The sequence below is a fragment of the Coregonus clupeaformis genome, chromosome 10 (assembly GCF_020615455.1).
Source record: "Coregonus clupeaformis isolate EN_2021a chromosome 10, ASM2061545v1, whole genome shotgun sequence".
NCBI lineage: Eukaryota > Metazoa > Chordata > Actinopteri > Salmoniformes > Salmonidae > Coregonus > Coregonus clupeaformis.
Genome location: NC_059201.1, coordinates 40,983,035 through 41,008,326, shown reverse-complemented (window position 1 = coordinate 41,008,326; position 25,292 = coordinate 40,983,035). Strand labels below are relative to the sequence as shown.

At 43.1% G+C, this 25,292-nt stretch overlaps 3 protein-coding genes across 7 annotated transcripts in view; all 3 read left to right on the top strand.

The window, feature by feature from the left end:
- Positions 1–1,049: 1,049 nt before the first annotated feature.
- Positions 1,050–8,922, top strand: LOC121575136 (adiponectin receptor protein 1). Of its 2 annotated transcripts, none has more exons than XM_041888020.1 (8): positions 1,050–1,185; positions 1,939–2,167; positions 2,750–2,866; positions 3,206–3,377; positions 4,870–5,056; positions 5,242–5,429; positions 7,648–7,841; positions 8,237–8,922. In XM_041888020.1, exons 2-8 carry the CDS (start codon positions 2,024–2,026, stop codon positions 8,363–8,365), a joined length of 1,131 nt encoding a protein of 376 aa, XP_041743954.1. In that variant the 5' UTR covers positions 1,050–1,185; positions 1,939–2,023; the 3' UTR covers positions 8,366–8,922. The 2 variants fall into 2 exon arrangements, with proteins under 2 accessions (XP_041743954.1, XP_041743952.1); XM_041888018.2 differs by having other exon boundaries at positions 1,051–1,185; positions 1,946–2,167.
- Positions 8,923–18,565: 9,643 nt separating this feature from the next.
- Positions 18,566–20,476, top strand: LOC121575901 (guanine nucleotide exchange factor MSS4). 2 transcript variants are annotated; one of them, XM_041889195.2, is made up of 3 exons: positions 18,566–18,746; positions 18,959–19,093; positions 19,395–20,476. In XM_041889195.2, exons 1-3 carry the CDS (start codon positions 18,732–18,734, stop codon positions 19,641–19,643), a joined length of 399 nt encoding a protein of 132 aa, XP_041745129.1. In that variant the 5' UTR covers positions 18,566–18,731; the 3' UTR covers positions 19,644–20,476. The 2 variants fall into 2 exon arrangements, with proteins under 2 accessions (XP_041745129.1, XP_041745128.1); XM_041889194.2 differs by having other exon boundaries at positions 18,566–19,093.
- Positions 20,477–22,332: 1,856 nt separating this feature from the next.
- The window catches only part of LOC121575137 (lysine-specific demethylase 5B-B-like), a 48,784-nt gene continuing 45,824 nt past the window's right edge, over positions 22,333–25,292 (top strand). For 2 of the 3 annotated variants that reach the window (XM_041888022.2, XM_045223026.1), the window contains exon 1: positions 22,377–22,697. In XM_041888022.2, coding sequence (XP_041743956.1) covers positions 22,545–22,697 — 153 coding nt within the window. In that variant the 5' untranslated portion in view covers positions 22,377–22,544. Of the gene's footprint in view, positions 22,698–25,292 lie in introns of all 3 variants that reach the window. The other variant, XM_041888021.2, reaches the window with a different exon arrangement.

The window sequence follows — 25,292 nt, the reverse complement described above, 5'->3', positions numbered from 1 at the left end:
AGAGGTTAGCATGTTTTGGGGGGTATGATATTTGTACTAATGTGATTTTCTCACTCATCATTATTCAAGATTAATTCAGGACTATCCGTAATCATGGTAGCATCCACATTAGCTAACGTGGAAGTGTAGAGTGAGATTCAGTGGGCATAATTATTAAAGGCGCTTTTGTATGCCTGTGGCAATTGTTTGATATATTATACTTTAATAAGAGTTTTATCTGCAATGCACTACACTCGTTGTAAAATGTATTCTGTGTTTATGAAGAGAAAAAACAATAAAATTTCTGACAGCATTTCAAATTGCTTCCACTCATACATGATCCATCCTGTTCTGTTTACGTATTTGGCTGGACCATTCCTTAGATATTATCCCTGGTTGCAAAATAGAGTATTGAGGAGGAAAACACCGTTTGCTGGAACAACGTAGCTCTGACTGTGGCAATTGAATGCTGTCGCAACGAGGAGTAATCTACATTTGAGCAGACGATGTAGTCTGCTCCAAATGCTGGGACAGATTGGGAGTTGGAAATGTTCATCTAATTCCACTGCCTACAGTACAGTTCAACCCCCTTTGTTGACAGGGATTAGGGATTACTGAGGATTGGAGATGCTGAATGGCAGTTCGTTTGGGGGTAGGAGTAGCTCTCTATCCACAAGTAAAGGGCTGGATGAGGATTTTTTATTTTATTTTTAGTAAACCTTTCTTGTGCTGCTAAAATGTGGCTGAGGCAGCTCAGGGCTGAATACAACTTTTCACATACTGTACAACCATTATTGTAAACGACAAGTAACTTTCGAATGGGTGTCATGTTTCATGTGGGTTCGTGCAGGCACTATTATGGAGGTAATGCGATTCCACTGAATCATTAATAGCAGAAGCACGTGCATGACCTGGGAATAGAACAGTACTATTTTTAGCCTTCGTTGATTTGATATCATTCATAGTTTACATATTTTGGGGTTAGGCCTAAATCTAAACTATTTTAACCGTTGTACAATTGCAATTTTAACCACTAGATGGAGACTCTGTGTCATTGTTTATGAGAGCCAGTTAAACGTAAACCCGTTGCTTGGCATTAATGTAACTTGTCATTTTCATTAGCGGTGCTGCGTGACTGTTCGGCTTGTTTTTGTGAGAATCCGGAAGGGATCAGGGTCACATTTCCCTTGCCGTCTGGAGTATCAGGTACGTCTGTTGAATGAAAATGTTAACTAGCTAGCTACAACAACGAACAATATTTTTGCAGATCCAGTCATTGCAATTGTGTCAGGGTGTTTGGTATTGGTTCGATACAGCCAGATGTGGCCAGCTTTCTTCGAAATGCGAACGCTAATATGCTAGCAGCTAGCGTGCGTTAGCTTCGGGCTCAAACTATAATTTACTAGCAATCATGTCAGCCAAATAATATTAAAGGAGTTTGGGGGGTGTCAAGTCGTTATCTTGCTATTCAATTCCATGCTTCTAAGAATACTATTGTGTGTGGATGTTTTGTTCTAAGCTAGCCAACCAGCTGATACAACAGTCTTGCCAGTTTTGTTTGTTTGTTTGTTAGCTACTAGATACCTACCTTTTTCGTCCGTCTAGCAAGAGCAATTTTGGTCTTCTTGACATTTTAGCAGAGTAACTATTCGTCTTCACTGTTGTAAAATGCTAATTTAACGAGTTAATATTTTCACGACTGTATAGTTGAGCATGATATAAGGTGGTGTAAAAATGTATGTCAAAGGAATACTGGACGCTTCACACATTCAGTGCTGAATGCAAGAGCAGGCAAGGACAATCTGTCGGTGGGAAATGTAGACCTACCAAAAATCCACATCAGGTGCAATTGTCACAGGTGAAGTTAGTTGAAATTTGAAATCTAGTTATTTAAGTGAACAACTACAGTAACTGGCTAGCCAATGTATTTATTTGCCAAATTAATTGTGATTTATTGAGTCCTCAGCACTGGCCAACTGAGAACTGAAGTGCCAGGCTTCAGCAGGACACACGGGCAGAGGACAGGTCATCAGGCAGTCTCCCTATGTCAGGCCGAAACGGGTCTGCGAGCGATGCAGACTGTCGAATCTCGGAGGACTGCCGTGTCCCGGATGTAGAGCTGATGGAGCTGGGACCCCTGCTGGAGGAGGCGGGCCGGCAGGCAGCGGGGAAAGGCATGATGTCGGAGGTGAGAGTGGGGGAGACAAAGGTTACATCCCAAATGGCACCCTATTCCCCGTAATTTTGATCAGTTTCCTATGGGCCCTAGTTAAAAGTAGTGCACTATATAGGGAATAGGGTGTCATTTGTGATGAAGCCGGACTCAACTACTGTATTACCACAGGTAATTTCTAAAGCATGGCGCAGAATCTTCCAAATCAACATTTTGAAAGATTCAGGTGGTCTGCAAACACCAAAGTTTCTAATGAAAGCATGGGTGTATTCAGAGAGGTGAAAGTTCAGAACGTTGTAGAACTCCTTATTGGCCTATTCTACATGGCAGACAAATTGGTTTGTTCTACACAATGCGTTTATCTGAATGTTCTGTAGCGTTGCACCCTCCTAAATAGACCCCAGTTGAAGACAAAACAAATGTAGGGTGAGGTCATTGAGAAATAGAGCTCAGCTTGGTGGGGTCACACCTAAGTAATGGTCAGGGAAAAGTAGATCAAAGCCAACTAGGATTTGTTTCTCATGTGTTCACTATTATACTGCACCGCTCTACTCGCCTAACTAAATCACCTTCCACCTTCTCTCTGGCTGTCTGCAGGGGGCCTCAGTTCTGCCTGATGATGATGATGATGACGACGAAGAGGTGGAAGGGGTCCTGACGCTGCCCCTCCAGGCTCACCACGCCATGGAGAAGATGGAGGAGTTTGTGCACAAAGTAGGCATCATTGGGCTGTTCCAGAAAGCAGGATCATTAAGTTAGCCAGCTAACTTTGATAACAAGCCAAATATATCTCTTGATTTTCTGATTCATTTAGAAAGCTAAACTTGAATATGGGTTGTTGGTTGTCGAGTCAATTATACCATGCCCATTTCAAGTCTATATTTCTTGAAAATATGAAGTTATTTCAGAATTCTGGGACAGTTAGCTGGCTAACTCATTGATCCTGCTTTCTGGAACAGCCCCATGGCTGCTCTGTCTAAGTTCATACACAGAGAGAATAAGACTGGTGAGATGAACAGGACATTCATGTAAGCCTATACCCTTGTGTTTCAGGTGTGGAAGGGTAGCTGGAGGGTAATCCCTTTTCATGTCCTGCCGGAGTGGCTGAAGGACAACGACTACCTCCTGCATGGACACCGGCCCCCGATGCCCTCCTTCCGCGCCTGCTTTGGAAGCATCTTCAGGATCCATACAGAAACAGGGAACATCTGGACCCACCTTCTGGGTGAGTGAGTGTGTGAGATACACTAAATGGCCCAAAGTATGTGGACATCCCTTCAAATGAGTGGATTCGGCTATTTCAGAGACACCCGTTATAAAATTGAGCACACAGCCATGCAATCTCCATAGACAAATAATGGCAGTAGAATGGCCTGTGCTGAAGAGCTTAGTGACCTTCAATGTGGCACCGTCATAGGATGCCGCCTTTCCAACAAGTCATTTCGTCAAATTTCTGCCCAGATAGAGCTGCCCCGGTCAACTGTAAATGCTGTTATTGTGAAGTTGAAACGTCAAGGAGCGAAAACAGCTCAGCCGCGAAGTGGGACTGCCGAGTGCTGAAGCGCATAGTGCATAAAAATAGTCTGTCCTCGGTTGCAACACTCACTACAGACTTCCAAACTGCCTCTGGAAGCAACGTCAGCACAATAACTGTTCATCGGGAGTGTCATGAAATGGGTTTCCATGGTCAAGTAGCCGCACACAAGCCTAAGATTACCATGCGCAATGCCAAGCGTCGGCTGGAGTGGTGTAAAGCTCGCCGCCATTGGACTCTGGAGCAGTGGAAACGCGTTCTCTGGAGTGATGAATCACGCTTCACCATATGGCAGTCCGACAGACGTATCTGGGTTTGGCGGATGCCAGGAGGACCCTACCTTCCCCAATGCATAAGTGCCTACTGTAAAGTTTGGTGGAGGAGGAATAAGGGTCTGGGGCTGTTTTTCATGGTTTGGGCTAGGCCCCTTAGTTCCAATGAAGGGAAATCTTAACGCTACAGCATACAATGACATTCTAGACTATTCTGTGCTTCCGACTTTGTGGCAACAGTTTGGGGAAGGCCCTTTCCTGTTTCAGCATGAGAATGCCTCGTGCACAAAGCGAGGTCCATACAGAAATGGTTTGTCGAGATCGGTGTGGAAGAACTTGACTGGCCTGTACAGAGCCCTGACCTCAACCCCATCAAACACCTTTGGGATGAATTTGAACGCTGACTGCCCGACCTCACTAATGCTCTTGTGGCTGAATGGAAGCAATTCCCCGCAGCAATGTTCCAACATTTAGTGGAAAGCCTTCTCATTAGAGTGGAGGCTGTTATAGCAGCAATTGGGGGACCAACTCCATATTATTGGCCAAGAATTTTGAATTATATGTTCGACGAGCAGGTGTCCACATACTTCTGGCCAATCCTCACATGTTTAACCTTATGCCTATAAAGTTGCTGTGAAGCACAAGTCCATGTTCCCCACAACTAGGGCACATTCAGTAGAAGTTCAGCGTGCTGCTGTTAAGCAATGCAGTCACTTATCCATACTACATAGCAAAGAATTGTGCCTCCTCTACACATCACATTTCCATATACAATGGCCTTGATTGTGCCCCCCAATGTATATACAGTATGCCCCATAGAGATCCCTTTCTTTTGCTAATATTAATTTGTTATGATATGCCCTATATGATTACTGATCCACTAATGATGGCCTCACCTCTCCAACCCCCAGGGCTGATCCTGTTTATTTGTCTGGGCACATACACCATTCTGAGGCCCAACATGTACTTCATGGCGCCCCTGCAGGAGAAGGTGGTGTTTGGGATGTTCTTTCTGGGCGCCGTGCTCTGCCTCAGCTTCTCCTGGCTCTTTCATACCGTCTACTGCCACTCTGAGAAAGTGTCTCGCACCTTCTCCAAGTAAGGCCACATGGCCCCCCTCCCTCTTGCTCACGCAGAACTTTGTTTGTTTTCCAATTAGCACTCCTGTGTTTCTGAGAAGAAATGTAATGTTTCATTTCAGAAATGGTTTTAAGTTGGAGTGTCATCCAAATGGATCTGCCTCATCCTTCATCAAACCTCCACGGTGTTGTTTCTCCCTTTAGGCTTGACTACTCAGGTATCGCCCTGCTGATCATGGGTTCCTTCGTGCCCTGGCTCTACTACTCGTTCTACTGTTCCCCGCAGCCACGCCTCATCTACCTCACCATTGTCTGTGTGCTGGGCATCGCCGCCATCGTAGTGGCCCAGTGGGAACGCTTCTCCACGCCCGCGCACCGGCCCACACGAGCAGGTGCTGCACCACATATTAACCAGCCTGTCAGAGTGAACTGTGACGTAGATACAGAGCAAGGACATGCATGTAAATGTGTTAATACAACATACCATATACAGTGGGGAAAAAAAGTATTTAGTCAGCCACCAATTGTGCAAGTTCTCCCACTTAAAAAGATGAGAGAGGCCTGTAATTTTCATCATAGGTACACGTCAACTATGACAGACAAAATTAGAAAAAAAAATCCAGAAAATCACATTGTAGGATTTTTAATGAATTTATTGGCATATGATGGTGGAAAATAAGTATTTGGTCAATAACAAAAGTTTCTCAATACTTTGTTATATACCCTTTGTTGGCAATGACACAGGTCAAACGTTTTCTGTAAGTCTTCACAAGGTTTTCACACACTGTTGCTGGTATTTTGGCCCATTCCTCCATGCAGATCTCCTCTAGAGCAGTGATGTTTTGGGGCTGTCGCTGGGCAACACAGACTTTCAACTCCCTCCAAAGATTTTCTATGGGGTTGAGATCTGGAGACTGGCTAGGCCACTCCAGGACCTTGAAATGCTTCTTACGAAGCCACTCCTTCGTTGCCCGGGCGGTGTGTTTGGGATCATTGTCATGCTGAAAGACCCAGCCACGTTTCATCTTCAATGCCCTTGCTGATGGAAGGAGGGTTTCACTCAAAATCTCACGATACATGGCCCCATTCATTCTTTCCTTTACACGGATCAGTCGTCCTGGTCCCTTTGCAGAAAAACAGCCCCAAAGCATGATGTTTCCAACCCCATGCTTCACAGTAGGTATGGTGTTCTTTGGATGCAACTCAGCATTCTTTGTCCTCCAAACATGACGAGTTGAGTTTTTACCAAAAAGTTATATTTTGGTTTCATCTGACCATATGACATTCTCCCAATCCTCTTCTGGATCATCCAAATGCACTTCAGACGGGCCTGGACATGTACTGGCTTAAGCAGGGGGACACGTCTCGCACTGCAGGATTTGAGTCCCTGGCGGCGTAGTGTGTTACTGATGGTTGGCTTTGTTACTTTGGTCCCAGCTCTCAGCAGGTCATTCACTAGGTCCCCCCGTGTGGTTCTGGGATTTTTGCTCACCGTTCTTGTGATCATTTTGACCCCACGGGGTGAGATCTTGCATGGAGCCCCAGATCGAGGGAGATTATCAGTGGTCTTGTATGTCTTCCATTTCCTAATAATTGCTCCCACAGTTGATTTCTTCAAACCAAGCTGCTTACCTATTGCAGATTCAGTCTTCCCAGCCTGGTGCAGGTCTACAATTTTGTTTCTGGTGTCCTTTGACAGCTCTTTGATCTTGGCCATTGTGAAGTTTGGAGTGTGACTGTTTGAGGTTGTGGACAGGTGTCTTTTATACTGATAACAAGTTCAAACAGGTGCCATTAATACAGGTAACGAGTGGAGGACAGAGGAGCCTCTTAAAGAAGAAGTTACAGGTCTGTGAGAGCCAGAAATCTTGCTTGTTTGTAGGTGACCAAATACTTATTTTCCACCATAATTTGCAAATAAATTCATTAAAAATCCTACAATGGGATTTTCTGGATTTTTTTTTCTCAATTTGTCTGTCATAGTTGACGTGTACCTATGATGAAAATTACAGGCCTCTCTCATCTTTTTAAGTGGGAGAACTTGCACAATTGGTGGCTGACTAAATACTTTTTTGCCCCACTGTAGCTACTATCTTTATAGTAAGATTTGTTAATTTTATTTGAATGTTTCTATGAATATCGCTAGCAACAACAGAATAAGCACATTTTTAATTACATACCTAAAGTAGAAAAGAGGAGAATATCGTATTGCTAATGATGTCAACTTTATTTCTCAACTCCTGATATAGAGCAAATTACACTCATTGGGGCCAATTACTCACTGGAGTATCTGACAGGCTTTGAAGAAGCACCTGCAAATAGGCTACCAGTCCATTATAATGTGGGGAGGTCAAAAAAATGAAACTATCTACCAAATCTATTAATTTTAAAATGTTTTACTTCTCCTTGCCATTATCATTTACCTGATGATAGGACAAGATATGGGGGGGAAAAAAGTACAAAATATATTTTGCTAACGTATGATGGGTTGCTGGTTTTCCTGGGAGGGGGTCGCTGGGCAAGAAAAGGTTGAAGACCCCTGTCCTATACTACGGATTCTCCAGCCCAGTGCTTCCACCAAACAACCTTTCCCCTCCATGTCTCCCACAGGAGTGTTCATGGGCCTGGGACTGAGCGGCATCGTCCCCACAGTCCACTTCACCATCGAGGAGGGCTTCGTCAAGGCCACCACTGTGGGACAGATGGGCTGGTTCTACCTGATGGGCGCCATGTACATCACTGGCGCCGGACTGTACGCCGCCAGGATCCCCGAACGCTACTTCCCCGGCAAATGTGACATCTGGGTAAGACAGGCACTTTTTTTTTTACCCTATTCCATTTATACTGCAACACTCTGGTCAAAAGTAGTGCACTATATAGGCTGCCATTTGGGATTATTATATAATAATGTTATGGTCATTTATCAAATGCTTTTATGTGATGTGACTTACGTTCTCACGTTCTGTACTGAACTGTAGGCATATGCGGCCCATGCAGTAATCAAACCCCTAGAACTTTAGGTTTGCAAACGCCACGCTCCAACCAGAGGAGCCTTTGGAGATACTCTGGATGCATCCCAAATGGCACCTTATTCCCTATTTAGTGCACTACTTTTGACCAGAGCCTTATGGGGTTAATGCACTAAATAGAGAATGATGGTGCCATTTGGGACGCACCTCTGACCTCCCTCTCTCCTCAGTTCCACTCCCACCAGATCTTCCATGTCCTGGTGGTGGCAGCAGCCTTCATCCACTTCTACGGCGTCACCAACCTGCAGGAGTTCCGCTACGGCCTGGAGGGAGGCTGCACTGACGACACCCTTCTCTGAAAGCGGCCCAGCTGTGGCCCCCTCAGCCATTTGCTGGTCGATCCGCCTCCCTACCCTATAAAGTACCGCTGGAACACGCCATGGTCCCCCGTAGCTCCTTCTCTCCACCCTTCTTCTCCTCCCCTGATTTGCTCATGTCATACTTGGTTTTCTGGTGGTGTTTCTCTGCTTGGGCTCCTTTCTCCCCATTTAAAGTAGCTTTAGCCAGTGAACTATATGGAGGGGCATCCCGCCGATGCGGCACCACTTTTTTAAATCAAAATGAAGCTCTAGGCTTGACTTTAGCTCATTAAGAACAACAGGGTTTTGACCAGATTGATTACATGTTCCATTGAAGGATGGGAACCTTTTGAGAGTCATAGAGATATCGTAATGGTGTCTTTCTTGGCCTCCAGAGCTTCCTACATCAAGCTGTAGGAGGCTTATGTGATAGAATGGGTCTGGGTTGGGGTCAATACATTCCATATTTATTCTGTCCTCTATAGCTCAATTGGTAGAGCATGGCGCTTGTAACGCCAGGGTTACGTATGGGTGGTCCCGATCCCCGGGACCACCCATACGTAAAAATGTATGCGCACATGACTGTAAGTCGCTTTGGATAAAAGCGTCTGCTAAATGGCTTATTATTATTATTATTATTAATTGAAATTCAATTAATGAATTGAACATTGAAAAGTCCTAATTGAAAACAATGGGCAATTCCAACAATTCATTAAGGGTATTTGATTCTGTTCATAAAAATACATTTTGACAAGCAGTCAACCCCAACCCAGGTATGGGTTATGGAACTGGAAGGCAAACAATTAAATTACTTTCCTACAAGACACGGTGCTTGGTACCCTTACCCCTCAAGTCCCTTTTCAATTGAACACAATCTTGTATGATTGATAGCTAGTATGAAACTAACCTTGCAATGCACAATGGGCAAATCTGGGAATAGGTCCTCTTTCTCTTCTCATCTTGAGTTTCGTTTCTTTTTAAGGCTAAATTTCAGAACTCTAAAGGTCAAATTATTGCACCTTAACAGTATGTTATTACCGTTTAAACGTTAAGTCATTGCATGGGGTCCACCATGTAGTGTGAATGAATAATAATTTAGTATTCCTGTGCCTTACATGCAAACCTCACCGGCCACGTTGCGAACGCGAGCATTGCAAAATAAATTTACACATGCATGTTCTTCAATCATTTCACTCACCGCTCGCGTGAATGAGTGTCTGCGTAGCCAAGCGCTAGAATAGAACTTGGTTCTATTTGAGAAGCACCACATGCTGCAAGTCCCCTCCTTATTGGATATCAGGAAGATAACTAGAAACTAACTAGGTTTCCCTTTTTATCTGTGGATTATTCGTCCGAGTAGAGAAACGCATGGCCGGTGTAGTCAGCATGTTAGGCCAATGGAAATAGTTTTTAAATAGATGGGTCAATATTGCATTCAAGTGAACTTCATTAGGATCTCCAGATATGATAGGAACCTTTTTATCTTTTTTCTTATATCAAATCACTATTCAACTTTTGACCTCCAATAGGCTGACTTTGTGGCTTTATTACAAAGACTAAGCAATCTGTGTATTCTTGACTTTGTGTTGTATCCTGTGTAGACAAGTTGATGGATCATACATTTCCCTGAAATGTAAACACATAATAAATATTTATTAATGGGAACCAAACCAAGTCATGCATCTTCTGTCCGATATAGTGATGTTGCACTACTTTTCACACGCATGAACATTGTTTTGTCACTATATTTGTTTAGCCATTTGAGTTACTAATGCTGCTTCAATGTAGTCCATTTCATGGCGTATTGATAGACTGACCATATTAATGCCACATTTGTCTATCCACATCTATACAAGTCATAATTTAACTGGAGTGTTGCATATAATTTAATCACTCCTAGTACAGTGCATTCGGAAAGAATTCAGACCCCTTGACTTTTTCAACATTTTGTTACATTACAGCCTTATTCTAAAATTGATTAAATAGTTTTTCCTCATCAATCTACACACAATACCCCATAATGACAAAGCTGCCAAGGCAGCAGCTACTCTTCCTGGGGTCCAGCAAAATTATGGCAGTTATACATTTAAAAAACATTACAATACATAACAGATTTCACAACATATTAAGTGTGTGCCCTCAGGCCTCTACTCTACTACCACATATCTATAACACAAAATCCATGTGTACTTGTGTATAGTGCGTATGTTATCGTGTGTTTGTATGCATGTGTTTGTGTTGCTTCACAGTCCCCGCTGTTCCATAAGGTGTATTTTTAGATGTTTTTTTAATATAATTTTACTGCTGGCGTGAGTTACTTGATGTGGAATAGAGTTCCACGTAGTCATGGCTCTATGTAGTACTGTGCGCCTCCCATAGTCTGTTATTGACTTGGGGACTGTGAAGAGACCTCTGGTGGCATGTCTTGTGGGGTATGCATGGGTGGCAGTAGTTCAAACAGACAGCTCGGTTCATTCAACATGTCAATACCTCTCACAAATACAAGTAGTGATGAAGTAAATCTCTCCTCCACTTTGAGCCAGGAGCGATTGACATTATTAATGTTGGCTCTCTGTGTACATCCAAGGGCCAGCCGTGCTGCCCTGTTCTGAGCCAATTGCAATTTTCCTAAGTGCCTCTTTGTGGCACCTGACCACACGACTGAACAGTAGTCCAGGTGCGACAAAACTAGGGCCTGTAGGACCTGCCTTGTTGATAGTGCTGTTAAGAATGCAGAGCAGCGCTTTATTATAGACGGACTTCTCCCCATCCTAGCTATTGTTGTATCAATATGTTTTGACCGTGACAGTTTACAATCCAGAGCAATTTAGTCTTCTCAACTTGTTCAATTTCCACATTATTCATTACAAGATTTAGTTGAGATTTAGGGTTTAGTAAATGATTTGTCCCAAATACAATGCTTTTAGTTTTTGAAATATTTAGGACTAACATATTCCTTGCCACCCATTCTGAAACTAACTGCAGCTCTTTGTTAAGTGTTGCTGTCATTTCAGTCGCTGTGGTAGCTGATGTGTATAGTGTTGAGTCATCCGCATACATAGACACACTGGCTTTACTCAAAGCCAGTGGCATGGCGTTAGTAAAGATTGAATAAAATAATGGGCCTAGACAGCTGCCCTGGGGAATTCCTGATTCTACCTGGATTTTGTTGGAGAGGCTTCCATTCAAGAACACCCTCTGTGTTGTGTTAGACAGGTAACTCTTTATCCACAATATAGCAGGGGGTGTAAAGCCATAACACATACTTTTTTCCAGCAACAGACTATGATCGATAATGTCAAAAGCCGCACTGAAATCTAACAAAAAAGCCCCCAGAATCTTGGAGTCCACCTGTGGTAAATTCAATTGATTGGATATGATTTGGAAAGGCACACCCTTGACATATATGGCCCATCCAGTTTAACAGGATTTTTGATAGTTAAAATCTCATCCATAGAATTTGCTTTCTGAGAACCTAAGGGCATTGGGGACGTTTTAGTGGTAAGGCTAAAGCAACCGACTGACGAAAGTCGAGAAGTGAAGTCAGGGGAGGTGCAACCACAGAACAATGAGCCAGATATTTCACCGGATGTATAAATGTGAAGCATCCGGTTTGCTTTTCCACTCACTACCAAATATGGCCAGTGGGAGAAGATGGAGCGAGATGGATTTTGGCTGACATTCTGCTAATTTTCTCATCATTAAACATTTTATCTCCATACAGTATTCAGTTTCTAAAACTAGAATCTGTAACAAACAGCACTGCGTTTTGTAGACTTTACCCAAAGTTGTAAAAAATTGCGTTGTTTAGGAGTGCAGGGGTGAATTTAGTTATTTCACACGGGCACTTCACACAGTAGGCGTTACCTAACAGAAATATGCAAATAAATGCTAGAATGCACCAATAGGATCTCACTAGCTCGCGATTATCTCTACCCACCTCCTTACTTCAAATCAAATCTAATCAAATCAAATTTTATTGGCCACATGCGCCGAATACAACAGGTGCAGACATTACAGTGAAATGCTTACTTACAGCGCTTAACCAACAGTGCATTTATTTTTAATAAAAAAGTAAAATAAAACAACAACAAAAAAGTGTTGAGAAAAAAAGAGCAGAAGTAAAATAAAATAACAGTAGGGAGGCTATATATACAGGGGGGTATCGGTGCAGAGTCAATGTGCGGGGGCACCGGCTAGTTGAGGTAGTTGAAGTAATATGTACATGTGGGTAGAGTTAAAGTGACTATGCATAAATAATTAACAGAGTAGCAGCAGCGTAAAAAGATGGGGTGGGGGGGCAGTGCAAATAGTCCGGGTAGCCATGATTAGCTGTTCAGGAGTCTTATGGCTTGGGGGTAGAAGCTGTTGAGAAGTCTTTTGGACCTAGACTTGGCACTCCGGTACCGCTTGCTGTGCGGTAGCAGAGAGAACAGTCTATGACTAGGGTGGCTGGAGTCTTTGACAATTTTGAGGGCCTTCCTCTGACACCGCCTGGTATAGAGGTCCTGGATGGCAGGAAGCTTGGCCCCAGTGATGTACTGGGCCGTACGCACTACCCTCTGTAGTGCCTTGCGGTCAGAGGCCAAGCAGTTGCCATACCAGGCGGTGATGCAACCAGTCAGGATGCTCTCGATGGTGCAGCTGTAGAATTTTTTGAGGATCTGAGGACTCATGCCGAATCTTTTCAATCTCCTGAGGGGGAATAGGCTTTGTCGTACCCTCTTCACGACTGTCTTGGTGTGTTTGGACCATGATAGTTCGTTGGTGATGTGGACACCAAGGAACTTGAAGCTCTCAACCTGTTCCACTACAGCCCCGTCGATGAGAATGGGGGCGTGCTCAGTCCTCTTTTTTTTCCTGTAGTCCACAATCATCTCCTTTGTCTTGGTCACGTTGAGGGAGAGGTTGTTATCCTGGCACCACACGGCCAGGTCTCTGACCTCCTCCCTATAGGCTGTCTCATCGTTGTCGGTGATCAGGCCTACCACTGTTGTGTCGTCGGCAAACTTAATGATGGTGTTGGAGTCGTGCCTGGCCATGCAGTCATGGGTGAACAGGGAGTACAGGAGGGGACTGAGCACGCACCCCTGAGGGGCCCCCGTGTTGAGGATCAGTGTGGCAGATGTGTTGTTACCTACCCTTACCACCTGGGGGCGGCCTGTCAGGAAGTCCAGGATCCAGTTGCAGAGGGAGGTGTTTAGTCCCAGGGTCCTTAGCTTAGTGATGAGCTTTGAGGGCACTATGGTGTTGAATGCTGAGCTGTAGTCAATGAATAGTATTCTCACGTAGGTGTTCCTCTTGTCCAGGTGGGAAAGGGCAGTGTGGAGTGCAATAGAGATTGCATCATCTGTGGATCTGTTGGGGCGGTATGCAAATTGGAGTGGGTCTAGGGTTTCTGGGATAATGGTGTTGATGTGAGCCATGACCAGCCTTTCAAAGCACTTCATGGCTACAGACGTCAGTGCTACAGGTCGGTAGTCATTTAGGCAGGTTATCTTAGTGTCCTTGGGCACGGGGACTATGGTGGTCTGCTTGAAACATAAAAATAAATAATAATATGCCATTTAGCAGACGCTTTTATCCAAAGCGACTTACAGTCATGCGTGCATACATTTTTGTGTATGGGTGGTCCCGGGGATTGAACCCACTACCTTGGCGTTACAAGCGCCGTGCTCTACCAGCTGAGCTACAGAGGGCCACACCATGTTGGTATTACAGACTCAGTCAGGGACATGTTGAAAATGTCAGTGAAGACACTTGCCAGTTGGTCAGCACATGCTCGGAGTACACGTCCTGGTAATCCGTCTGGCCCTGCGGCCTTGTGAATGTTGACCTGCTTAAAAGTCTTACTCACATCGGCTATGGAGAGCGTGATCACATAGTAATCCGGAACAGCTGGTGCTCTCATGCATGCTTCAGTGTTGCTTGCCTCGAAGCGAGCATAGAAGTGGTTTAGCTCGTCTGGTAGGCTTGTGTCACTGGGAAGCTCTACTTGTTCTGCCCACTATGATTAATTTGCTCTGAATGCAAACGACAGGCTCTGGTCTATCTTGGGTTATTCCAAAAAATCTTTGGCTGATCCCTACTGATGACCCGGTTGGAGTCATGTCCAACCGGGTCATCAGGAGGGATCAACCAATTGTGAAAAAAAAATGACTACTTAAAAATGGAGATTGCCTCAATGGCGTTGCCCATGCTGTGACAGATGCTATATATATATATATATATATATATATATATATATATATATATTTATATATATATATATATATTTATATATATATCTATGATCTTGGCAAAGTTGGTTCCTGTTTGTCATGTCTTTGGTCACGCTCACATGAGTCAAACAAAAACACCCTAATGATTGGTAGACAATAGAGCTGATGGCTGCAGGCGATGGCTGCAGGATGAAGTTGGTGAAGAGCAACTGCAGAAACTTGCAGTCAAAATTTCATGACCTTTGATCACATTATTTTTGTTAAGTTCATGCAGTCGACATGTAGCCGCAAGTTGGACAATTGTATCCCCATAATGCAACACACTTTGAAGGGCGTTGGTCACCGACTTCACAAAGGTGATCCGCTCGAACGTGCCCAATAACAAGGCATTCTGCCTTATCCCAAGGGTTCTCAGCTATTAGCGCAGCTTACTGGAGGGACCAAGTGAACTACATATGGTACTTATCTTTCATATAAGCGAGAAATAATCTTTCAAATAACAAAGATACATTTACCGTAGCAGAATTGCATAGATACATATGGCTGTGTGCCTCCAGCCGACGAACTACACTTCCACTACACTTTCTCCTGCTGACTACACTTTCTCCCCAGCGCACGCTAGGTCAGGTGGTCATCTCCACTGAGGTCTCCCTCCAGCAGGCGGCCATTCTTTTATTGTTTCGCCCACCAAGCGAGTTCAATGAGAGTGTCAAATTTATTTGATCCAATAGAAGTTTCGTAATGGTTAAGTTGTGTTGAGTGTACTGATATAAGTAGGACACGTGACATCCCTGCAACGTTGAGAAAAAACGCTTTATATCGGAATCTCGAGATGGCTATGCATATTCATGACATGAGGCTACTAGCATAGCATCTCTCTCCATTGAATACAGGCGGTTGACGTCAACAACGCTCATCGAATATTCAAAATAGGATTACAATTATGTGATGTATCCACCAATCCAAAGAAAGCATAGGCGGGAGCTAGACAGCCTGCCGTGCCGCTTTGTAGACAACGATTCCCATTGTTAAGGCCGCGAGACATGTACACTATATATACAAAAGTATGTGGACACCCCTTCAAATTAGTGAATTTGGTTATTTCAGCCACACCCGTTGCTGACAGCCGAGTGCTGAAGCGCATAAAAATGGTCTATCCTCGGTTGCAACGCTCACTACCGAGTTCCAAACTGCAAGCTTCATGAAATGGGTCTCCATGGCCGAGCAGCTGCACACAAGCCTAAGATCACCATGCGCAATGCCAAGCGTCGGCTGGAGTGGTGTAAAGCTTGCAGCCATTGGACTAAGGAGCAGTGGAAGTGCTTGCTCTGGAGTGGAGTGATGAATCACGCTTCACCATCTGGCAGTCCGACAGATAAATCTGGGTTTGGCGGATGCCAGGGGAACGCTACCTAGCCCAATGCATAGTGCCAACTGTAAAGTTTGGTGGAGGAGGAATAATGGTCTGGGGCTGTTTTTCATGGTTCGGGCTAGGCCCCTTAGTTCCAGTGAAGGGAAATCTTAACGCTACAGCATACAATGACATTCTAGACTATTCTGTGCTTCCAACTTTGTGGCAACAGTTTGGGGAAGGCCCATTCCTGTTTCAGCATGACAATGCCCCCGTGCACAAAGTGAGGTCCATACAGAAATGGTTTGTCGAGATCGGTGTGGAAGAAGTTGACTGGCCTGCACAGAGCCCTGACCTCAACCCCATCGAACACCTTTGGGATGAATTGGAACGCTGACTGCGAGCCAGGCCTAATCACCCAACATCACTGCCCGACCTCACTAATGCCCTTGTGGCTGAATGGAAGTACAGTGAGGGGAAAAAGTATTTGATCCCCTGATGATTTTGTACGTTTGCCCACTGACAAAGACATGATCAGTCTATAATTTTAATGGTAGGTTTGTTTGAACAGTGAGAGACAGAATAACAACAAAAACCCATGTCAAAAATGTTATACATTGATTTTCATTTTAATGAGGGAAATAAGTATTTGACCCCTCTGCAAAACATGACTTAGTACTTGGTGGCAAAACCCTTGTTGGCAATCACAGAGGTCAGACGTTTCTTGTAGTTGGCCACCAGGTTTGCACACATCTCAGGAGGGATTTTGTCCCACTCCTCTTTGCAGATCTTCTCCAAGTCATTAAGGTTTCGAGCCTGACGTTTGGCAACTCAAACCTTCAGCTCCCTCCACAGATTTTCCATGGGATTAAGGTCTGGAGACTGGCTAGGCCACTCCAGGACCTTAATGTGCTTCTTCTTGAGCCACTCCTTTGTTGCCTTGGCCATGTGTTTTGGGTCATTGTCATGCTGGAATACCCATCCACGACCCATTTTCAATGCCCTGGCTGAGGGAAGGAGGTTCTCACCCAAGATTTGATGGTACATGGCCCCGTCCATCGTCGCTTTGATGCGGTGAAGTTGTCCTGTCCCCTTAGCAGAAAAACACCCCCAAAGCATAATGTTTCCACCTCCATGTTTGACGGTGGGGATGGTGTTCTTGGGGTCATAGGCAGCATTCCTCCTCCAAACACGGCGAGTTGAGTTGATGCCAAAGAGCTTGATTTGTCTCATCTGACCACAACACTTTCACCCAGTTCTCCTCTGAATCAGTCAGATGTTCATTGGCAAACTTCAGACGGCCCTGTATATGTGCTTTCTTGAGCAGGGGGACCTTGCGGGCGCTGCAGGATTTCAGTCCTTCACGGCATAGTGTGTTACCAATTGTTTTCTTGGTGACTATGGTCCCAGCTGCCTTGAGATCATTGACAAGATCCTCCCATGTAGTTCTGGTCTGATTCCTCACCGTTCTCATGATCATTGTAACTCCACAAGGTGAGATCTTGCATGGAGCCCCAGGCCGAGGGAGATTGACAGTTCTTTTGTGTTTCTTCCATTTGCGAATAATCACACCAACTGTTGTCACCTTCTCACCAAGCTGCTTGGCGATGGTCTTGTAGCCCATTCCAGCCTTGTGTAGGTCTACAATCTTGTCCCTGACATCCTTGGAGAGCTCTTTGGTCTTGGCCATGGTGGAGAGTTTGGAATCTGATTGATTGATTGCTTCTGTGGACAGGTGTCTTTTATACAGGTAACAAACTGAGATTAGGAGCACTCCCTTTAAGAGTGTGCTCCTAATCTCAGCTCGTTACCTGTATAAAAGACACCTGGGAGCCAGAAATCTTTCTGATTGAGAGGGGGTCAAATACTTATTTCCCTCATTAAAATGCAAATCAATTTATAAAATTTTTGACATGCGGTTTTCTGGATTTTGTTGTTGTTATTCTGTCTCTCACTGTTCAAATAAACCTACCATTAAAATTATAGACTGATCATTTCTTTGTCAGTGGGCAAACGTACAAAATCAGCAGGGGATGAAATACTTTTTTCCCTCACTGTAAGTCCTCGCAGCAATGTTCCAACATCTAGTGGAAATCCTTCCCAGAAGAGTGGAGGCTATTATAGCAGCAAAGGGGGCACCAACTCCATATCAATGTCCATGATTTTGGAATGAGATTTTCGGCGAGCAAGTGTCCACATACTTTTGGTCATGCAGTGTATCTTGTCAGTATATCTATCATCGTATCTTCTGTCTGTCTTCCGTAAACAAGCGCTGTAATATGGAGATATGGCCGTGTGGAAACACTAACCTTAACGAACGATTTGTGCAGTATCAGACACATGCTGGCATCTTATATATTGTTGACCTTACTGGTAAACTGGGTGGATATGATTATTACTGTCACAAGTGTCTGTCAGTTGTGATCTTATCCAAAGTAAAAACAAAATGGTTTTAACTATATTTGAGCTATAGTAGACTTATTGTTTCCCTAAAATAGTATATTATAGTGATTCGATGAAATTACATTATTTTAAAAAAGTATCTCTAGATAAAGAACAATCTAGCAGCAGTTATTTAAAAAAAACCAAACGTCCTACACGACGGAGGAACGCTATAATTTAGCGATGTGGTTTTCTGAACGGAAGTTTCAGCGGGTGCACACTGTCCAGCAACGCTTGTTGTTTGATATAGCCGAGTGTTTTAAATACAATTTAGTTACATTATTTGTACTACCGTTTGAAAGTACTTTAGGCGTACTCTAGCCATTATTTATAGGGAAGGTTGTTAAGCCCAATGTACAGCAAAAAGGTGAGTTGACGCCTCGAAGTTCGCATTAGCCGATATTAGTTAGCTAGCTAGCTAGGTGGGTACTGTTTGCTCGGTAAAGCAACAAATAGTTGCAAAACATATATAGAGCAGTGGTTTGACTATAGTTAACAATCTTAGCATTCGCTTTATATGTGTACTATAGTCACATAAGTTGCCTTCTATTCGCGTTCAACATGGACAACCACGAACAGTGCTCTCCCTCTGAAGGATGCGTCGACCGGTCTACGCTGGTGTCAGAGGATGGAAAGAATATCAAGTCAGTTTTGTGCCAACGTTGTGGATCGAAGGTCCTCTGCCCAGGGATGGCGGTGTTTGCAGAGAAGGAGGTAAGGTTCACCTCAGACAGGAGTAACCCCTAAAGACAAATTACCTAAAATGACTAGTTATAGCATAAATAAGTATTTTCCTATCCGAATGGGCATTCATCATAGTTGCTTTGTTTTCAGCGTAGTGCAATGTCTAACCACCACCAAATGCACGAAATTATATTGTGCATACAATGTGAAATTTGCTATGCCAAGATGTGACTAAATGTCAGGGAGTGAAATCACTTCTGTTTATCTATTCATATTAAGGCTCATTGACATGATGAATCTTGTCTTTTATTTCCTCCCCAATATGCTCCAGTTGTTCCTGCCCTCAATGCGGAAGAAGACCACTATCACCCAATCACAGGGATCCGTGGATAGGGACAAACTGACTGCCCACTGGTTAGTCGATGATATGTACACCTTTGAGAATGTGGGCTTCACCAAGGACGTGGGCAGAATCAAGTACCTAATTTGTGCAGACTGTGAGATTGGACCCATTGGCTGGCACTGCCTGGATGACAAAAAGAGCTTCTATGTTGCATTGGAAAGAGTCAATCATGCCTAATGTGGCCCATCATAAGAACCTGGGGAAACATCAGAGGGTGTACAATTTGGAACTGAAGGACAAGACAGACCAACACGAACGTTGGCCATGTGCAGTAGATTACCTTCTGGGTTTCGGCGGACAGTGGCGTTTCAACATGTAGAACAGTTGGGAAATGAACAGAAAAGGACGGCCAATGTTCTGTGGTCAGAGGCAATAGAGCGGTCACCCGCTGGGATGGCCGACATTTGTGTTGGTCTGTCTTGTCCGTAACTCTTTACTCCTTCTCTTCCCCCTTCTGGCTGGTGCTGGATGCTGTCTCGGTTATGATGACTCCTTAGTTCAGCAAGACCAAGTGTTCACTTCTATCACTTTTTGTTCTCTACTGATAAACAATGGTATTGATGTGGTTCTCTGGACAAATGTTATTCAATCCAATACTTTAACTAACCCATATTATGGTGTTATGCTTTGGTCTGAGGTTAACCCTACAGCCTCTGCTGAATTGTATTACTTGTATAGGCCTACTTATTACTTCCTACTTCTGAAATATTACTACTAATACTTATTGCAGATGGTAATATGAAATGATGTGCAGCATTTGAACTAGTTAGTGTACTTATCCGCTTGGCACACCCTTCACCTTGCATGCTGAGTAATGGGAGTGGTTTTTTACCAGTTTGTGAGTTCTAGGATGGAGTACACCCTCGTTGACGTGATTGCATGGGAAATAGGATGTCAGTGCTGTTAACTCAAAACCCCCTGTGGTTGATGGAATTAATTATATTTATTATACTTTCATTGGACAGTCGCTTCGGAACAGGTTTATCTAACTTAAAGATGTATTCACTATTGGTTCGAGTAGCCTATTGTTTTTATTTATGGAATAGCTTGCCAATTTTACATGTACACTGAGTGCACAAAACATTAGGATCACCTTCCTAATATTGAGTTGCACCCCCTTTTGCCCTCAACAGCCTCAATTTGTCGGGGCATGGACTCTACAAGGTGTCGAAAGTGTGCCACAGGGAAGCTGGCCCATGTTGACTCCAATGCTTCCGACAGTTGTCAAGTTGGCTGGTTGTGGCTCTCTACTCCAACTAGCTCATTCCATCTCATCCCACATATGCTCAATTGGATTGAGATGTGGTTATTGGGCAGGCCACTGAAGTAAGATTACATTTTTACATTTGTAATTTAGCAGATGCTCTTATCCAGAGCGACTTACAGTAGTGAGTTCATACATTTTCATACTTATGTCATGTTTGTGGAACCATTCCAGGACAATCCTAGCCTTGTAGCATTGGGCATTATCTTGTTGAAAAAATGAAGAGATGCACCTGATGATTGGCAATGATGTTCAGGTAACCTGTGGCATTCAAATGTTGCTCCACTTTTATCAAGGGACCAAATGTGTGCCATGAAAAGACATCACACCACCAGCCTGCAAAGCGGCATGATGGCTGCATGTACTCGTGGTTTTCTCCATACCCTAGTCCTCCCATCAGCATGAAACCGCAGGAACCGTGATTCATCAGACCAGGCAATGTTTTTCCAATTGTGCAGTATCCAGTGTTTTCGTTCCTTATCCCACTGCAACCGCAGTTTCTTGTTTTTTGTTGAAAAAAGTGGAACTCTGTAAGGTCGTTGGCTACCATACCCTATTCGTGTCAAGGTACGACGAGTTGTGCATTCTTTTATGGGTCTTTGGTCACCAATGTTGCGCTGGACTGTCAGTTGACTAACTGTAGCCCGTCTGTCGCTCTGCACAATGTGTGTCAGCCTCCTTTGTCCTCTTTCATCAATGACCCATTTTCGACCAGTGGCCTGCTTTTGGTTGGATGTCCTTTCGGTGGTGGACCATTCTTGATACACACAGGAAACTGTTGAGTGTGAAAAACTCAGCAGCATTGCAGTTCTTGACACACTCAAACCAATGCGCCTGGCACCTACTACCATATCCTGTTCAAAGGCACTTACATATTTTGTCTTGCCCTTTCACCCTCTGAGTGGCACACGTACACAATCCATGTCTCAAGGCTTAAAAATCCTTCTTTAACCTGTCTCCTCCACTTCATCTACACTGATTGAAGTGGATTTAACAAGTGACATCAATAAGGGATCATAGCTATCACCTGGCCAGTCTCATGGAAACAGCAAGTGTTTCTATTGTTTTGTACACTCCGTGTATCACTTGTAAAGTCTCTGGCCCTGGTCTCCGCACCCTACTGCCACCAGAATTGAAGGAATGACACCCAATCAACGAGTCCATCGGGTCCATTTAAAAAACAAGTCCCGGTCACCACGAGGTTTTAGTATGAATGCGCTCATCTGTTTCACTGCCACTAGAGTGCATAACTCAAAAGATAGCATATACATTTGTGTACTATAGGCTGAAGAAAGAAGAATCAAAATATATTTGATTTGCTTATTTATTCGTTTTATTAACTATATAAAATACAGTTATTTTCTTGGTCGGACCAATTTTAAATGACAATCGGTAGGTTGTGTACACCATATTTTGATTACGTGTAAAAAACAAAACAATATTATTTACTGACCATTTGTTTCTTATTTGCAGCAATCAGTTGAGATGTAATCTAGTGCGTTGACAATGCGATATTTTTGTATATAAACCCCAAAAATGGCATGCCATGACTGAAGCAACGGTGGGTAGTTATTTGTAAAAAAAAAAAAAAAAAACTATTTGAATGTTTCGTAGCTAGTCTGTGTGTAGTGGTCTCTATTTTCTCAAGCGGAAGTAGGTGCTGTTCCCCGACCAGCTAATGCGCGTGAGACTTCAATGAGTGAGTGGTGATGTTCTTAATTACTGAGTTAAAGGGTGCAGTTCTTCAAAGACAGCTTTCATTTAACTTTAATTAATACTTGCAACTCGCCGCTATTTAGAACGAAGATGCAACGATGACCCAGCCTCGGCCCAACGAGTTTATTGCTCCACCAGAGTGTCCTGTTTTTGAGCCCAGTTGGGAGGAATTTGCCGATCCATTTGCGTATATCAACAAAATACGGCCTATTGCAGAGAAAACGGGCATCTGCAAGGTCCGACCGCCGAAGGTGAGTGTCTTTAATCAGGGTAATATTTCAAACTCCTGCTAAAATATTTTCTATAGGTTGTTGGTGACATTTTGTCGTTTACTTATCTTTTTAGACAGATTTTCAACATGGCGGCTTGAGTTGAATTACCAGCTTCGTCTGTGTATGTGTATATTATGTGTGCATGTACACGCACGCGCCCAGTGATCTATGTGCAGACAGACGCCCGACAAAGTTCCAATAAAGTATCGCCTATGTTCCAGAGAGTACGTTACATTGTATTTGGATGGGTCTTTAGAGGCTATTGGTCAAATGAATGGGTGAAAAGGTTGGTTAACTTTTCTCTTCCTGGGAGTTGTTCATTGTAAAATGACACAGAAATAATACATTTGACCAAGTCACTTAAATGCCTTCCAGTTTATCAATGTTGTAATGTGAAATTGGAAGATATTTATAAAATAGCCTTCCATATTGCTGGTTATATCGACATCACAATGTTTTGATGCTGGATTGCCGTGTGACGGCTACGTGCATCATGACAACCTAGATTATTTGATAACTGGGAGTGGGGCTGATTTTAGAGGCCTGTATATGTTGATGTTGTAGGCGTGTCTCCTACCTTGGTAAATGTCCTCCATGTTGTCTTTGTGGTAGTGGGTGTGTTTTAAAAACTGGATTGTGTGTACAAATCAAGTAACTTTTCCTTTTGGAGTTTTAACAATGTAACACTATATTAAATAATAATCGGTGGCAGGTAGCCTAGCGGATAACGCGTTGGGCCGGTAACATAAAGGTTGCCAGTTCGAATCCCCGAGCTGACGAGGTGAAAAGTCTGTGGATGTGTCCTTGAGCAAGGCATGGTCTTCTTTGATCATGTCTGACCCCGGCCGTGACCCCACTCTTCGAGGGTGTCTCGGGGTTGTGATATGCAAAAACACATTTCTATTTCATACTTGTATAATTAAGCAATGAGGCCTGAGTGGGTGTGGTAAAAGGTCAATATACCACAGCAAAGGTCTGTTCTTAGGCACGATGCAAGGCAGCCCTTAGCCGTGGTATATTGGCCATATATCACAAACCCCCCCAGGTGCCTTATTGCTATTATTAGCTGGTTACCAACGTAATTAGCAGTAAAAATAAACGTTTTGTCATACCTGTGGTATATGGTCTGATATACCACAACTGTCAGCCAATCAGCATTCAGGGCTCGAACCACCCAGTTTATAATACACATTTGTACATGTTTGAAACAGGACAAATATAAGCACCCACCTTTATTATTATTATTATTATTATTATTATTATTATTAATCAGATTTTGCTAGGGATATTTGTTAATTCATCTGTGTGAATAATTTGACCCCTTTTCTAATGGTAACCCAATGGTTTTTGAAGGGCTGGCCCCTGAACATTGATTATCAAAACAATTTCCTCAAAGTAGCCTATGGTAATAACTTTTTTTTACTGCGGTATGCATGCATTATTGCTGTCGTTTGCAATAAAAAGTATTACTACAAGGTTTGATAGTAGTTCATTAAACATAGTAATTTGGGTAACACTTTACATTAGTAGTTATACCTTTTTAGTAATACTGTAATTGCACTTTGTAGGCTGTTGTTGCATACCATAGTAAATGCATTCTAGCCTAATTGAGTTGAGAATTGTTTTATTAGACAACAGGAATAGGGACTGTCCCGCATACCACAACAAAATATGGTCATTTACAATCAATTACTAAAATACTATGCAATAACAATGTTGTACACCTAAAATAACCTACAGTTAAAATATTTGAGAAACAACCTAGGCAACCTGTTTTTATGCATTAACATTGTTTACCAGCACATTGTTTAGTCCCCACCATTTGTTTTGTATTATTTAAACAGTTTTGTTCCCCTCTTTACAGTCAATAATGCGGTTTTCACTTTGCTTCTTAATATAATTCCACTAGCGTTCTATTACTACACTATTAGTCTGTGTTTCTTACATCAGCAAACAACTAGTTTGTCTTTTCTTAGCAAGTTAGGCTTAAATCTTGTTAATCGCTAATGCTAACTAGCTAATAAATGTACTGAGAGCAAATGTAATTAGCTATACAGCCTGATAATACCAGTGATGGTGTAGATCTAAATCAGCATGTTATTTGTGTGACAGTATCTTCTAAATCAAAGAGGAATACGCAAAGCAAGAATTTGTTAGCTACATGAAGTAGCTAAAATAAAACATTAAATGTAGCTAAAGTTTATAGGGTCCCCTAGGAAACATTTATCAACACTTTAGTTCCTATTCTGTCACAGTAATGCCTCTCTGGCATTTATGTCAAACAACACTGTATTCAAAGTGGCCAATATTATATTCTAACTATAGCATTAGAACAATCTTTATATTTCCATGATTCCAACAGTTCACCCAAGTGTTTTGCTCTAAATCGCAAGTCAAATCACAATTGCGACATTTAATAAAAGATAAGGCCTAGATTGTTTGCCCATATCATGCATCCCTACGTGGCAGTGTGGAAAGGATCTCCAAGAATGCAGAAATTGATGAAAATGCTGAAAATAATTTTTTGTTGAATTTAATAATCAGAGGGGGGGGGGGTTGGGGTAGAAGGATTAC